Source organism: Anopheles stephensi, chromosome 2, assembly GCF_013141755.1.
Source record: "Anopheles stephensi strain Indian chromosome 2, UCI_ANSTEP_V1.0, whole genome shotgun sequence".
Lineage (NCBI taxonomy): Eukaryota > Metazoa > Arthropoda > Insecta > Diptera > Culicidae > Anopheles > Anopheles stephensi.
In genome coordinates this window covers 73,233,816-73,249,495 of record NC_050202.1, presented here as the reverse complement: position 1 = coordinate 73,249,495, position 15,680 = coordinate 73,233,816, and the positions used below count along the sequence as shown (strand labels likewise).

Genomic DNA, 15,680 nt, shown 5'->3' with positions numbered 1-15,680 from the left:
CGTTCATTGTCTCACGTAGCGCATCCGGTAATTATAGTATCCCTGCGCCTGCGTTGAAGCTGACAAACACCAACCCGAAGCAATCCGGTCCGCGAATTGGTTAAAGTGTTCGCGGACACTTCAACTGATGTGCGCTACACGAGGCTACCAATTGCAATCGGATCTACACAGAACCGCTCCTTAGTAACACATCTACCAGAGGATGAAAAGCAAGATCACATCACCCAGACAGCTAACAATGGACGATTGCAAACGACGGAAAAAGTGCACGAAAGCCTTCAATCCTCAAAAGCCCAGGGTAGGTGTCAAGCTTGACAGGCAAATTTGTGGTGCCCATTTTGTGAGCCAACATGTCAACACAGATTACACTTCGAGCGATCTTCGTTGCCTTGTCCGATGCTGGACCGTCCATCACCGTAACGGGTTGGACAGGCACGATGAAAGAACCCATCCTGCATGTACATGCGCGCCCAAGCAACCAGATGTTACTCGATACGGAATGTAGATCAACCTCCGGAGAAGTTATCTACTTCGGCAGAACATTCCTCATCGGTGTGCAGTGCAGTGATGAAACACGGAGAATAAATTCTCCGCTGTCTGGGTCTGGGTTGTCTTGGTTGACGTACAAGTGACATGGAAATTGTAGATGCTACACGCTCAGTGTTATTTGCTGCGCGATCGATTTTCCCTTTTGTCGAGGTTGATCGCCGTCGTCCATGTGGTCGTAAAAGGAATAAAGCGATCGCCCTTGTCTTGTGCGCAGAGACACTCCCATGTGCGATGCGAAATCACTAGCTCGCTAATTTAGCCATTAGTGGACTAAAAAGGAAACACATGGAAATGCGAGACCCGGGGCGTAGCGAAACAAGCAGTTAGTCCGCAATTGATCTCGACTCGAGTGGATCGATGATGCTGACGTTTATGGGTAGCAACTACCGCGGGGCATGTTGCAACAAACGACCCCTACATCTGTTTCCGGTCGACGTGAATGTCTTGCATGCATGCTGCATTTGTCGGCACAAGTGTACTGGGCGGCGTAGAGATGTGTCCGTCGTTGTGTCCGCTGTACAAATTTGGTTGCCATTAATTGTTTCTCCAACTAGGGCGATACAAAAGGGGGCTGGTATGGTAGCGTATCAGGACACCTGTTGGATACATATTGTATCGAGACGGCAGGAGGCGTGCCTTATCTGGATTAACGCGGGATAAAAAACGGTGTGATTTGCCTTACTTGTTCCGTGTCCAGGAATGTCGGACTGAAAGAGACAAGCGTTACCATCTGGCAAGCAAGTACATGCCGGCGGAATGTGACCGGCATGCCCACCCCCGGTGGCACATACGTTGCATCGGCAGTGTCACCCCCATCCCGGTGCATTAATTACGCGTGCCATTGAGCAAATATGGGACACACACGACGAAGCCTTTTTGGAGCGGGGTTCGAGTGATGATGACTTTCCGCACGCAGACTTACCGTTGAAGCGTTGGGCCCGGGTGCCGAGGACGGACGAGAGCTTCGAGATGTTGTCTTTGGTGTTGCGCTCGAGCATCGTTTTAGCGTGCAGAGCGAGCTTGTGCTCGGTCATCTGCGTGCAGCAGGTTCCACCACCGGGCGGCACCTCGCAGTGTCGGAGGGAAAGATCTGAAAGCGCACAAAACAGAAATGCATTATTTAACATCATTCTCTAATAATTAACATACATTATCGTCGGCCCAACAAGGCTGCGAAAGAACGAGAACTACACGGCGGGGAAGTAATATGGTTGCTTTTATCTCGCGTTGTTTAGATTCTTCTTTTTTTTTGGTATAACAACTGAGGCAAGAACTGGCCTTTCTCAGAGCAAATAGCGAGAACGCAAATCTCGTACCGGCACCAGATAACGATACCGGCGTTCTTGGATGTTGCGGCCCTGATTTGGCCGGCATCTACAACACAATTTACATTGCCAGACCGTAATTGGTGCACATGCCGATGCCGGTATATTAAGCGGCCGATCAAAAAACGAAGTGTAAGTGTACGGCAACAGCTGAACATGCTGCCGTTCAAACGAGACCACGCCGACCCAACGGGCATAGTGCAAACAGCTCCGGAAGGCGGAAACGACACCCGTGCAAGCTTCCAGCTAATGTGTAACGGCCCCCCCCCAACCGGCATCTAGATAAACTAGGGTACCGGCTGTTTGAGAAGCTTGGCCACCTTCTCCTACTAGTTTAGTCACCTTTTTGAGTCACTTCTCGCCAGCGGGAAAAAGCGGTAGGGAAATGTTCTTCTTCCGCACCAAAAGACAGCACTATTTCTTCCCGGCAAGTGTTTCCGTTATTTTATGTGGGGCGGCCCGTTTTTTAATATTTATTCATGCTCATTCTGCCGGCGGATTAGAGACAACACTTTTCGCTGCATGTGTAATGATGTGGCACTTTGAATGGATGTACATTCCGTGCTGTCGGCGGCTACTTTAAGGCGGTTGCAAGTTGCCGGGAGTCGTAGTGTGTCGTGAGTGTTTGCACAGTGTCGATCCCGAAAGGGAAAGAAGTGCTTCGGAAAGCTAGACACCTCGGGCAACGTCTGTCCAAGAAAACAGACGGCTAATCTTTGTTGAAAGACTTTTATCACATGCGCTGCAACCACACGCATTATCTCATCGAAAGTGCAACGACATGCGCGTTTACGGTTGTCGACCACTGTGCTGGGGAGCTGCAAGAAAATCGCAAACAAAAATACCGGTTGGCAGTGTAATCTTTGAGACTCATCGCAATCTTCGAACGCCGAACTCGGAAGGTATTGCGGAGAGCGTCGGTCGGACGGTCTAATGTGTGTTTATGAGCTGCCTAATGAACAGAATTCCCACACGAGAACGCATGTCGGGTGAGGTGGTCCCGATAGACGGAAGGCTTCGGCGTACGGGGTTAGCATAGGCGCAAGAGCACAAAAAACATCCACGCCACCCATTAAAAGTTCTCCGTCATGTATCGTAAAGATAACGGCTTCCTTAAGGGTGACTGGGACATCTCGTGGAGTACGGCACGCACAACCCACCGTCAGTAGTAGCGCTATCATCGCGCCATTCTCGTCCCTGTGGCGAGCGAGCAGTTCTCCATTGTTGTCCTCATTAAGTGGTTATAATTACCGTGGTATCCTCCCAAAACGTACGTCTCGCGCCGCTTGGTGGTCACAGAACTCGGTTCGATTCGACGGAGTATAAAACGAACTCATCTCGACACTCTTCGGCAAGGCAGCACAACCAGTGTGTGACAGCAGTGGTGCACCACTTCAAGCTTCGGCGATAGTGTGCCTAATAAAGTCAGCGCGCACCTATTAACACCTGGCCGTTGAGTGTCGGGGGGAGGCAATCCGAACAAACCTATCGCCCGCACGCAGAAACCCGATGGAGCGGCAACATATTTTTCCCATCCCTTTTTCCCCGGGAGGCCGGTATGCGCTGGAATTTGGTGGGAACCTGCGGATATCGCGCCAACTACTCGACCGGAGCGTTCTTTTTTACGACATATGCGGCTGGAGAGAAAGATCGATCGATTAGCCAGGAAGCCGGGAAGCTTGGACGCTCGTCATTCGTTCGGTAGGATTTGTCCACACTGCGATTAGGAAGGGTTTACCAAAAAAGAGGGTTGATAGAGTCGTTATTTCTGCCACACAGCAACCCACACAGATGCGTCATCGTTAAGCTTGTTTTAAATTCTACTTAATCCCGACCACTGATCAGATTGGAAAATTACCCCCAATACCAGCATCAATGACAGCGCCAGCCCAATTTACATCAGCAGCATTCAGAGTACGACAAATTAACGTAGAAAATCGTGCTACAAATCTATCATACTTAATCCATCCCACTTACAGGGAAGAATGTCACAGACGGAGACGGATTCCGTCCGGGAGCAGGACCCAAATAAGCTTTTACCAATTTATGATCGGAACTTACGGTGCGCAAAACGAACGCCAGAAAGTGGCTTTAAAATATACAGAAGGAAAGCTATCACACAGCCAGCTACGATCAGTTCGAGATCAGTATGTAGCCTCTCGCGCTACACCTGTCTTATGTTGCTCGCACACACAGCCGCTGCACGCCCGTTCCATACGATACTCCAAGACGGAGGACGAAGAGTTTTGTTAACGCAACATATGTTCCCCGGTTTTGTGGTGCACCCGGACTCTCCGGGTCTATGCCGTGTATCTAGGCTGCTAGTTGTTGTTGGTTCTCAAGAGTATGATTATCATGATATTTAACTACGCATTGAGAAGCAGCACCCATGCGCGGGCAAGCACGCAAGAAAGCGAAGATTGGTAAGAGGTGAGCAGGACAGCGAGATGAAAGTAATTTCCGGGAATTTAAATTAAACAAGAATGATGGGGAAATGGTTCCGTCTGCCTTGGGACTAACAGGCAGACAGCAGAAACATTGGAGTATTCAGCGAGTCTATCTTTTTTTTTTTTGGTTGCTGTGTGTGAGTCTTGTCTTTCCCACTGGAAGATGCCAGACGTTGTGCGTGTTAAATAAACACTGGGCCAGGAATCCCGATACCCGATCGGGGTCACTTTTGGTCGGTTAAGTAAACCTCCGTCTAGTTAGCTTTGGGAATGTGTAGATTCAAAAAACAAAAAATCCTCTCCATTAGAATCAAAATGTCTTGACCATCGTTTTATCGCCATTAATCTTGCTCAACGGACGTACTCCCAATAATGCATGTGGTGCAGCATGGTGCATTTACTATTTATAACAATCATCTCCAACATAAATACAGCCATTCCAGGTATAGTCCCAGCCATTCCCCAAACGAGTTGATAAAGTCATGGTGTACGCAGAGCTAGTTTGGAGAACTCGTCCCTTATTTTAATCCATTTCAGAATAGTGCTGGCACATCAATTTCGGTTCTCAGTTGTCCCCTGTGACAGACTTTACAGAAGCTATTTTCGAATCAGGAAGCGCAGTAATTTTGGGTCAATGAGCCAAAACCGTACCGACAGCCGTGATACTCGTTGCAAGGAAAGTTGGAAAGTATCACGGTAGTCGTCCGGAGAGTTTGACTGTTGCACAGACCAACAACCCTTCTTTTGCACATCTTCAGCAACACGTTTTGCATGGCGGGATGTTTGAAAGGAAATATTTTTAGCTTACGCGCGAAACGATGGTCCAATGTAGAGCGTTGAACGTATGATTCACCGCCGGAAGAAGTTTCAATTGCGATTTGCATATTTAATTATAAATATTTAATGTATAAATTACACCGGTCGTGAAGGGAGGAAACTTGTGATATTTGGGAATTTCTAAAACTGGAGCGGATAATTGAATATGTGTTATGCGTTTGGAAGTTGCTTTTGTAATGTTTATTCAACCGTCAGATTTGTACATAATTCAATTACTCTAGTTCACTTTTCTTACATTGGCGTCTGGTTTATACTCTCTGCTCGTAGTGTTGTCAAGTGTTGTTTATTTTTCATGCAATAACAATTCAAAATATTTTCATGCAAATTAATTAATTATACTAATTATCCAAATTCAACATTCCGGCCACCAAAAGAGAATTCTTTTAAATGCATGAAACTATGTGATCGACGTGTAAACTTGACTTGACGTCCCAAATGTCAACAACGGTTGTTTACTATTTCCCACGTGTATCCTTCTTCCGTTCTAACTTCTCTGTTCGATTGGATTGGGTAGTAACGCGATTCTGCTGACGGCTCGAACAATTTCTTTTCCTGTGCCCACTCGTAAAGTTACTACTCTCACTACACCGTCTTTTCCTGGGTGCAAAGCTGTTATTCGCCCTTTTGGCCAAACTGCAGGTGGGGTATTGTCTTCTTTCACGATCACTAATTGGTTCACTTCTAGCTTCACCGGTGTATTGTTCGCGTGCTTTGCCCTGGCCTGTAGCTGCTGTAGATATTCTGGGTACCACCGTGCCCAAATCTCTTGCATCTGCCTTTGCACTAATTGGTACTCCTTCAAACGGTTCGGAGAAATCTTGCTAAGATCTACTTGTGGTACCGCCTGCATGCTACTCCCTATCAAGAAATGGCCCGGGGTTAGTGCTTCCAAATCTGTTGGCTCATCTGATATTGGTATCAATGGACGCGAATTTAAACAAAGCTCAACTTGTGCCAGAAGGGTAAGCATATTTTCTTGCGTCACACTTCTAACTCCTATCGTCTTTAACAGATGCCTTTTAGCGGACTTAACTGCCGCTTCCCAAAGTCCTCCAAAATGAGGCGCACGCGGGGGGATAAACTTCCATACCAGTTCGTTCTCTGCGCACCAATCAAAGATCGCTCTCCTATCACCCTCATCGATTTTCAGCATCCTATAGATGCGATGCAACTCGTGTGCCGCGCCCTTGAACGTCGTTGCATTGTCCGAATGCAATTCGGCTACTTTACCACGTCTCGCGACAAAGCGACGTAGTGCTGATAGGAAAGCAGTCGATGTGAGATCACTCACCAGCTCGATATGGACTGCCCTTGTCGCGAAACATACGAATATCGCGATGTATGCCTTCGTTGGGCTTCGGTTGCGGACGGTCGACTTTAACAAAAACGGCCCACAGTAGTCGACGCCGCTGACGGCAAACGGTCGCGTTGGTGTCACTCGTGACTTAGGCAAATCAGCTACCGCCTGTTTCACCAGCGTTGGCTTGTTCCGAAAGCATGTGTGGCATCGATGGTACACGCTCTTTGCTAAGTTTCGGCCCCCAATCAACCAAAACTTCTGCCGGATTGTTGCTAACATGAATTGTGGCCCCGCGTGCATCTTTTGATGATGAGTGTTCTCGACCAGTAGTGTCGACAGCCGATGTGATGCAGCGAGGACAATCGGATGTTTGGTTGACTCTGGTATGTTGGCGTTACCAAGCCGGCCACCGACGCGTAACACACCCTTTGGGTCGAGGTATGGAGACAACCACTTTAGTCTCGACCTTCCGCTCACCAGCTTTCCTCGTTTCAGGTCGTCCATCTCCTCCGCAAACGAATCATGTTGTGCCCGTTGACACAACCTCAGTTCCGCATCCTGCAACTCCGCCGCTGTAAGCGGTGGAACGGAACTCAATAGCGTCTTCATGTCCGTATTCCGCTTGACGCTGTTGATCGACGTTGACTTGCTCGCCCTGAGGTTGGAGAGGATTCGCAAGCAATAAGCAACAACCCTTCGCAACTTGCCGTACGAGGAATAACGTGCGAAAAGTGTGTTGCTAAAGTCACACGTCGTAGAGGTGATGACTATTTTGGACACCGCTAACCGCTCCTCGATGTCCGTCTCGTTCTCTTTCGCGAGTACTGGTTCCACCGGCCACTCTTCCTGTCCGTAGGACAACCAACGTGGCCCCTGCCACCATCGCTCGCACTGCAGTAACTCTTCGGGCCTCAACCCACGCGATATATCATCCGCCGGGTTATCGCTACCAGGAACATGACGCCAGCATGAAATTCGGGTCTCCTCTTGTATTTGCGCCACCCTGTTGGCGACGAACGGCTTCCATCGACGAGGTGATGATTTGAGCCAATGCATGACGGTCATGGAATCTGTCCAACAGATAACCGTCGACGATGAAACGTTGAGTGCTCGAATCACCTTCTGGAACAGGTGTACTGCTAGCCGTGCTGCACACAGTTCTAATCGTCGAGCCCCGTGTCGAATCCGAGCGTACGTAACAACATGCTCCATAGGCTCCTTGAGATGCATCCGCGAAGAGATGCAGCTGCAGCCTTTCCGGATTGCTATGTGCCACCAATCGAGGTACTCGCAGTTCGCGTAACACATAGAGCGTTGAGTGGAACCTCCTCCACTCTTCCTGAATCTCCGCTGGTAGCGGACGATTCCAGTCCAGCGTCTTCCCCTCGTGCTTCAATCCCCATAGGCGTTGCAGGAACATCTTGGCGAGTATCACCGTTGGTCCCAACAGACCAAGAGGATCGAAGATTCTGGCCGTGTATGATAACACCAGGCATCGTGTCAGCTCTTCTGCAGGGGTTGGCAAATCCACCCGAAACCGAAACATATCGTTGGATGGTTCCCAAACCAAGCCCAGTGTTGAGACTGCTTGGTCTTCTTGCCAGTCTAGAACTGATTTGATGGCCAAATCGGCGCTTGGAACACCATCAAGCGCAGCCGGTATGTTCGACGCCCATTTCTTTAGTGAGAAGCCCGCTGATTCCAACATCGATGATATCTGTTTACGTGTTTCGATGGCTTCTGAAACACTTGCTGCACCAGTCAGCAAGTCATCCACATAAAAATCATGCAGAACCGGGTCTACGGCTTTGGGGTACTCCTGTTTGTTGTCATGCGCGATTTGTTGCAACGTACGAGTGGCCAAGAACGGAGCTGATGCAGTACCGTAGGTCACCGTTTGTAGCTCATACGTTGCTATTGGTTCGGTTGAACGTTCCCGATATCGAATGCGTAGCAGTTTTCGATCTTTATCATAATGCAGGATCTGCCTGTACATCTTCTCCACGTCTGCCACTAATGCGACAGAATGCTTCCTGAATCGCAAGATGATTGTGAGCAGATCATCTTGTACCGTTGGGCCAATGAGTAAAGTGTCGTTCAAGGAGTAGCCCGATGTTGTTTTGCAGGATGCATCGAAAACAACACGAACCTTGGTTGAAGAACACGACTCCTTAATCACGGCATGATGAGGGATGTAGCAGTGCGGCTCACTATCGTCGACAGGTTCGGTGAGTTTCACCATGTGTCCCAACTGCTCGTATTCTACCATGAACCTTTTATACTCCTTTTCCATTACAGGATTGGCCTTTAGCCGCCGTTCAACTCCCAACAAACGCCGATCTGCTATATCCCTTGACAAACCCAGGACTTTCTCCGGTTTGGCATTTCGCGGCAACGATACGACATAGCGACCTTGAGCATTTCGCGTAGTCGTGGAAGCATAATACTTCTCACACAGGTCTTCTTCCAAAGACAACGCAGGGCCTTCTAAAATGCTCTCAGCCTCCCAGAACCGTTGTAGCGAAGCTGCAATGTCACCTTCATTGGTTGCCAGGTGACACAACCGCAAATTGGGCCCAGAACAACGGGAAGTATTCCCAGAGATCGCCCATCCAAACGGTGTCTCCAACAACCATGGTTTTCCTTCGCCCAGTGACCGCTTCCTTCCAGTGTGTAGTTCCCAAAATGTATCTCCGCCAATAACCACATCTACCTTTCCGGGGACGTGGAAAGTAGGATCAGCCAACTTTATATTCGGGAGGAACCACGACTCTACGTTTATCGGTGTGGTTGGAAGATCTGCCGACGGAGTCTTTAGTACAAGGAATTCCATTGTTGTAGAGAAGTCAGCCCCTTTCGATTGAACGGCCGCTGTAATGGAACCCTTGACGTGCTGCATCTGTTGCCCTATACCAGATATGGCAACGTCTACCTTTGAAAATGGTGTCAGCAATCGCTGCGCCATGGTTTCGGAAACGAAATTGCACATCGATCCCGAATCGAGAAGTGCCCGCGCATCATACGTGTTGCCGTGATCATCCACGAGCTGGAGAAGGACCGTTTCCAGAAGAACCATTTCCTCATCGGATTGCGCAGCCATGGTCACCGCTGAATTCACATGTAGTAGTGAATGATGTCGTGCCTTGCACGTAGTGCACCGGTACGACGAGCGGCAATCCCTCACTTGGTGATGACGATTCAGGCAATTCCAACACAGCCGTTCTCGTGTTGCGATTTCCCGCCGTTGAGGTACGTCCTTATTTGCGAATTCCGGACAAACCCGCAAATGGTGAGCCTCCGTGCAACCAAAAATGCACGGTGGTTGTGGTGGCTGTGGCGCTGACATATGCGGTATTGCTCTTCCTGCCGTCGCTGTGTTACCCACCAACCTTGGTCTATGTTCGAATATTTTTTTGCTACCGGCCACCATTCTCGTATTTAGTTCAGTATGGGAAAACTCACGCGTTGACTTAAGGATTCGGACACGACTATGAAGGAAATCTACTAACTCCTTGTACTTATCTTTCGTGTGCTGTGCTGAATGGTTTTCCCAAGCCAAGATGGTCGCCGTGTCCAGTTTCATCAGCAAGAGGTTGGCGAGCGGCGTATCCCAGTACTCAACGGGCTCGTCGAGTTTCTTCAGCCCGTTCACGTGCCGCGTGAATTCATCCACGAGCTGCGCCAATTCATCCACCCTTTCACGGCTCACTGTCGGTAGGTGATGAATTTTCCGGTAGTACTCGCGAACAAGCGTACGCGGGTTGTCGTATCGCTTCAGCAAGGCAGTCCACGTCACGTCGTAATTATCTGCTGTTAAGGTGGTATGCTCGAAGAGCAATCCAGCATCACCCTTTAACGACGACAGCAGATATTGCAGCTTCATGATGTTAGGAATGTCCGCGGAAGAATCAATCATAGCTACAAATCGGTCCCGGAAAGTAAGCCACTTGGTAGAATCACCATCAAACGTAGGTAATTCGATTTTCGGCAGACGCACATTCACAGCACTCGATCGTCCCGTAGTATTCATCGTTGAATTCGCGATCAACACCGAATCACTCACACCCGGGTTCGAGGGTTGCCTTCGTAGAAGGAAACCCTTCACGCGTCGGTAACGCGTGTCCATTTCGCAACGTTCCGCCACATACGTTTCCGCCCCATCCTCATCTAGCTCCGAAACTTTCGCGCTTGCCTGGAGAAAATCTTCGTAATACCTTTCCAGCTGGTCTAGACACACTGATACTTCACTCACTCTATCATCGGTATATTCACTGGTGAACTGTTCCACGGTTTTAATTAGCTCGGCAGCTTGGCGTTTTTTCAGTTGAAACGTTTTTAATTGTTTCGCCATTTTCTCTTTGAATTTTTGGCGCGTAGGATAATCTCACTGTAACTTGGATGCAACTTGTACGCAAAACCAAATTTCGAATGGCGCAAATTTGAAAACGCAATGGGTGTCGTTGCAGTTATGGGTGCCAAATTTGAAATGGCGTGGGTGGCGTCGGTTTTCTTACGCGTTCCGATCGAACTACACAACTCGCTTTTCTGTTCCTTGTTCGTGACACGATGTAATCTTCACGAACACTTCACAAACGTCTCCTTTGCCCGTGATAGCGGGGCAACCAAAGGTTATGATAAACACAACGGATTTAAACGGAGAAATATCACACTTTGAATCACCACTGTACATAAACGGTACGTAGTGCCGTTTATTCCCAAATCTGTGAACACGTAGTGTCCTGCTGCAAGTTTCACTGCACGTAATGCTTCCTTTCACCGATCCGGTTCGAAGGACCAAATGTATAAATTACACCGGTCGTGAAGGGAGGAAACTTGTGATATTTGGGAATTTCTAAAACTGGAGCGGATAATTGAATATGTGTTATGCGTTTGGAAGTTGCTTTTGTAATGTTTATTCAACCGTCAGATTTGTACATAATTCAATTACTCTAGTTCACTTTTCTTACATTGGCGTCTGGTTTATACTCTCTGCTCGTAGTGTTGTCAAGTGTTGTTTATTTTTCATGCAATAACAATTCAAAATATTTTCATGCAAATTAATTAATTATACTAATTATCCAAATTCAACAGGTTGCCAATGTTAGTTTGTTGGCTTTAAATACCTTTATCTGGTTTCGACTCACAGTTTGCGTAGCGAGATAAGGCTTAGAGTTAGTTCGATATTTAATGAAATAATTTATGAAATAGGTTTTCCAGTGTTGTACCACTGCCTAACGTAACTTCTGAATCTGGAGATAACTCATATTGTTCAACGGTCTTAATAGTAAAGCGCACGATTAGGCTCAGGAAGATATAAATAGAAGAACGAATGAGCTGCCGTGGAATCTCTTCGTCAATTATGCTACCTAAGCTTGCCGGGGGCGTCCAGGTGAAATCGGTACCGAGCAGCTGGCGATGGACGCAGTCTCGGCGGCCAGCACAGTACACATCATACCTTCAAAATTACTCCGGTGCGTACATTTGCGTTTTCATCGGCAGTCGGCGGCCTTATTTGCGGCATATACTTTCGGTGGGAATTTTGAATGCTGTCAGTCATGCCCCGCCGAGAGGTCGGCCTAGTTCAGGAACGGAATGCGCGGTTTGGCTGGGCTGGAATCTGCAGCTATTCGCTTTCAATCAATTGATCGAGCATCATGATGCCTTCCATTTGCTTCTACCTCTCGCACAGTACAATCCATTTGCCCAGCTGCTGCTGCTGCCGGCCAGTGAAGGAAGGAAGGCCCCACAAAATTACATTTGCTTTCTCGCCGTTCCTCGCTGAACGACCGCCGGAGCTCGTACGTGGAGCAATCTTTGGCTCGATTAATTCGGCGATTGATCGGCGATTGATCGACGGATGCAGGAAACGATGCTCGCTCGCGTATCGCCGTTTGTCGGCATTTGCAAACGCACAGTGGGCGCGCATCATTACATCATTACGCCAGCCGGCCACAAGAAGCGTAGACCCACAACCAAGCGTTGGGTTTGGGTTCATTTTTATTGTAAAAATGACGTCAAAGCTAATAACTCTTAATAAGGGTGCAAGCGTTTGGGGGCATGTGCGTTTTGTAGGCAAAATATTTTATTTAATACGTTATACGTTACACGTCACTAAACGACAGATCGTAACTGGGCTAGAAATTTACACTTGACGCGCGCTCTGTCTTCCTTTAAGGATTATTTTACACCTAGAACCACACGCAACCGTGCTCACTGAGCAATTAGTCTGGCATGAAATACAATTTCGAAGTACAACAAAAAAAAAACCCCTTTGAACATCTGGCACCTGGTAGGTCTCCATTTGGGGTGGACAGCAACAAAAAAAGAGGGGAAAACTGTTCCAGTGTCTTTCGGCAGCACGAAAATGTAAAGTGCGCAACGCACCATTGAGAATTTCGTTCCGGTCTCCACAAATCGATCTCACTCGCCGATGGGCGGAACAGAGCACCGGGAACTGGACAACATCGTCATGTGCAACTGGTTGCCATCTTGCCACTGACCAACATATTCTCCTTGCTTATTCTTCGCCCGGTCTATTCTACCCACGCACAAGTGCTTTTTCGTTGAGAAGCGTTAAAGATGAGTCAATTTTGCCCGTTTCGGTGGATACATTTGTTTGAGAACCCGCACTGTGCGAAATAAATCATCCGCAACATCTTTACTTCGCTGGTAGGAAATAATGGGTGGTCCATGTAATATTTAGTGAAAGTTGGAAACTTCTTTCTTTATGCCAAACTAGGGAAAATTCGAGGTTTGTCACCTTTCTGTGTATTTACGTGCGATTATGACACCTTGAGAGGTAATTATCCTGTTCAGCTACAGATATGCACCGGGAGGCGAACCTACATCCGCCGGCAGCAGGGATATTGTGGGACGCATTCTGCACCCCGTCGGCTGGTGCGCGTTGACCAACCGAAGCGAGGCAAGGTAATAATTAGCGATCATTCCGGTTGACCTTTGGGCTGTTAATAATTAAGCTTTGCTTCCCTGTGCCTATGCGAGCTGCACCCTCGGCTGCTCGGTAGAACAGAACTTTCTTCCAAGGGGCAAAGAAAGAGCGAAGATCTTGCCCTCGAATTCCGGAGCTGCCAAGGTGTAAATATTCCACACCTTCAGGTGTCAGAGGACACATACACACAACGGCAGCCGTAATTGACACGCTAGTCGGCGACTGGCGGCGTGACTGAAAGCAAAACCCCGGTAAGAATCGGAAGTCAGTTCTAGCCTCATCATCCGTTGCGGAAATTAGTGGTGCGGGTGGTCCTCTCCCCGAAGAAAGGTTAAGCAAACCGAAGCGACAACCAGCAAGAGGAACAGTGTTGAGCGGAGCTGTCGAAAAAAAAAAGAGACGAGGAAAACGCTCCCAAAAATCCGTTGGTGGAATTTCTGTTCTTAAAGGTAAAATACGCACACACTAACAGGCATGGTAGGGACTTTGTGCATTGAAATGTTGGTTGAAATCGGTGCGTTTCGAAAAAAAAGGGAATAGCTCTGTGCTTTGTGAGCTGTCGTGGAGCGTCTTGTGCTTACGAATCGTTCCCCGAATGCAAAGAGAAACACGGAGAACGAAATCGAGAGGGACAGGAACGAATCGTACACAATGGGAAATAATAATAAAACTGGCTACAAATCTTAATTGGACACGCTCGGTGTGCGGTTTAGGCAGGCAGGCAGTCCCCGGTCGGACACCAGCCACACAGTGTGCCTATAGTGCCCCCGGTGCCCGGCGGCCGGGTGAGGACGTCGGGCACGGCCCGCATCGAAAGAGCGTTACTCATTTACAATTGATTGTTAAATTTAGAGGAAAAACTGCGTTTAGAGTGCAATTACGTTTGCCACCTTCGGTGTTCCAATTTTTGGCGCTCGAACATCGGGACACTGTAAGGTGTGGCACATGGCAACAATCGAGATGTCAAATTACCGATGCTGCGCAGAGCAAACGTCATTACAGAATGCAAAGTGCATGTAATTAAGAATATTTTGGAAAAATTTTTGACCAACTTGGGGCGGTCCGGTGGACGAGGCAATAACGGCCCCGGTCTTCAGATGGCAAGACCCGGATTCAAATCCCATCCAGACCAGATCCAGAAATTAAGTCACAGAAAGCCAAAAATGGTAGGCCGAAACCTCTCGAGGTTGTAGTGCCAACGAAGAAGAAGAAGAATATTTAACCAACTGAGAAAAGCAATTTAAATAGTTAAATCAATAAAATTGAACTCCTCTCGGGCACAGTACAATCTTAATCACATTAACGCAAATAATCACAGCCCAGTTCCCTCAAATAAAAAATCCATCAACTTAACTCCTGCTGAGAGCCGCTAATGCGAAAAAAAGGAAACAAAATCACACCTCAACATCGGCCATTTGCAACACCCAACAGTTTCAACAAACACTCACGATATAATCGACTTTTGAAGGATGATAAAATCGAAAAGGAGAGCGTCCTCTTTTGTACAACGGTGTTTGGTAGGAAAAGCGTCCGCCGGAAAAGTATTTCCCCCCCCGCCGGGGGTGGGTTTTTATGCTGGTGACCACTTGAACCGATTCCGTACCTAGAGGAGTCGGTCCCCTAGTTTTTATTCGTGAACTACCCTTCTGTGCTCGTCTAGAGTGAAGGGTGTGTGTGTGTGTAGAGTAGAGAGACCATGTGTTGCATTTTGTTTTTCTTTATCCGGCCCACCCGTCAAGGTTGGCGAAAAGTTATTGAACTTCTTGATTGGGTTCGAACGACTACTGCTAGAATAGGTGATGGTGGTGTGGTTCGCGCTCATGGGCCGCCGGGGCAGCCAAATTTTCCACGCTCATGAAGCCGCATGACGTCAGCCACGGGGCAAGGGTTTTCTTTTCCCTTCTTCCAGAGTAAACACACACACACATAATTCTCACAATTTTTGTTTCCTACCCCATTTTGCTTCAGATTTTGGGTTTTTGCTCCTAATGAAGATATTAGGTACGATAGGCATTCCACAGACGAAGGAAATTATCGGAAGCAGGAAGCAGGTGAGAAGGTGTAAAGTTGTATAAAAACGAGCTCTGGAGCTCCCCCCCCCTCCATCCCCTGCTCGTACTCTTCCGTACTGCTTGCAGGCGGGCCAACAATTTAGGAGTGCGTAATAAGCCACAGGCTAAATGCGCAACCGCACAATGGTTATGATGTATCAGAAATCAAAATCTTGATCTGCCATGAAGAGGATAAAAAATAATATACCAGCACACTCCTCT

The 15,680-nt window shown here is 48.0% G+C and overlaps 1 protein-coding gene across 3 annotated transcripts in view; it reads right to left on the bottom strand.

Annotated features, from left to right (window-relative positions):
- The window catches only part of LOC118503614 (glypican-6), a 61,868-nt gene that overhangs the window by 12,233 nt on the left and 33,955 nt on the right, over window positions 1-15,680 (bottom strand). For all 3 annotated transcript variants that reach the window (XM_036037095.1, XM_036037093.1, XM_036037094.1), the window contains one exon: window positions 1,472-1,639. In XM_036037095.1, the coding sequence (XP_035892988.1) occupies window positions 1,472-1,639 (168 nt within the window). The remainder of the gene's footprint in view (window positions 1-1,471; window positions 1,640-15,680) is intronic.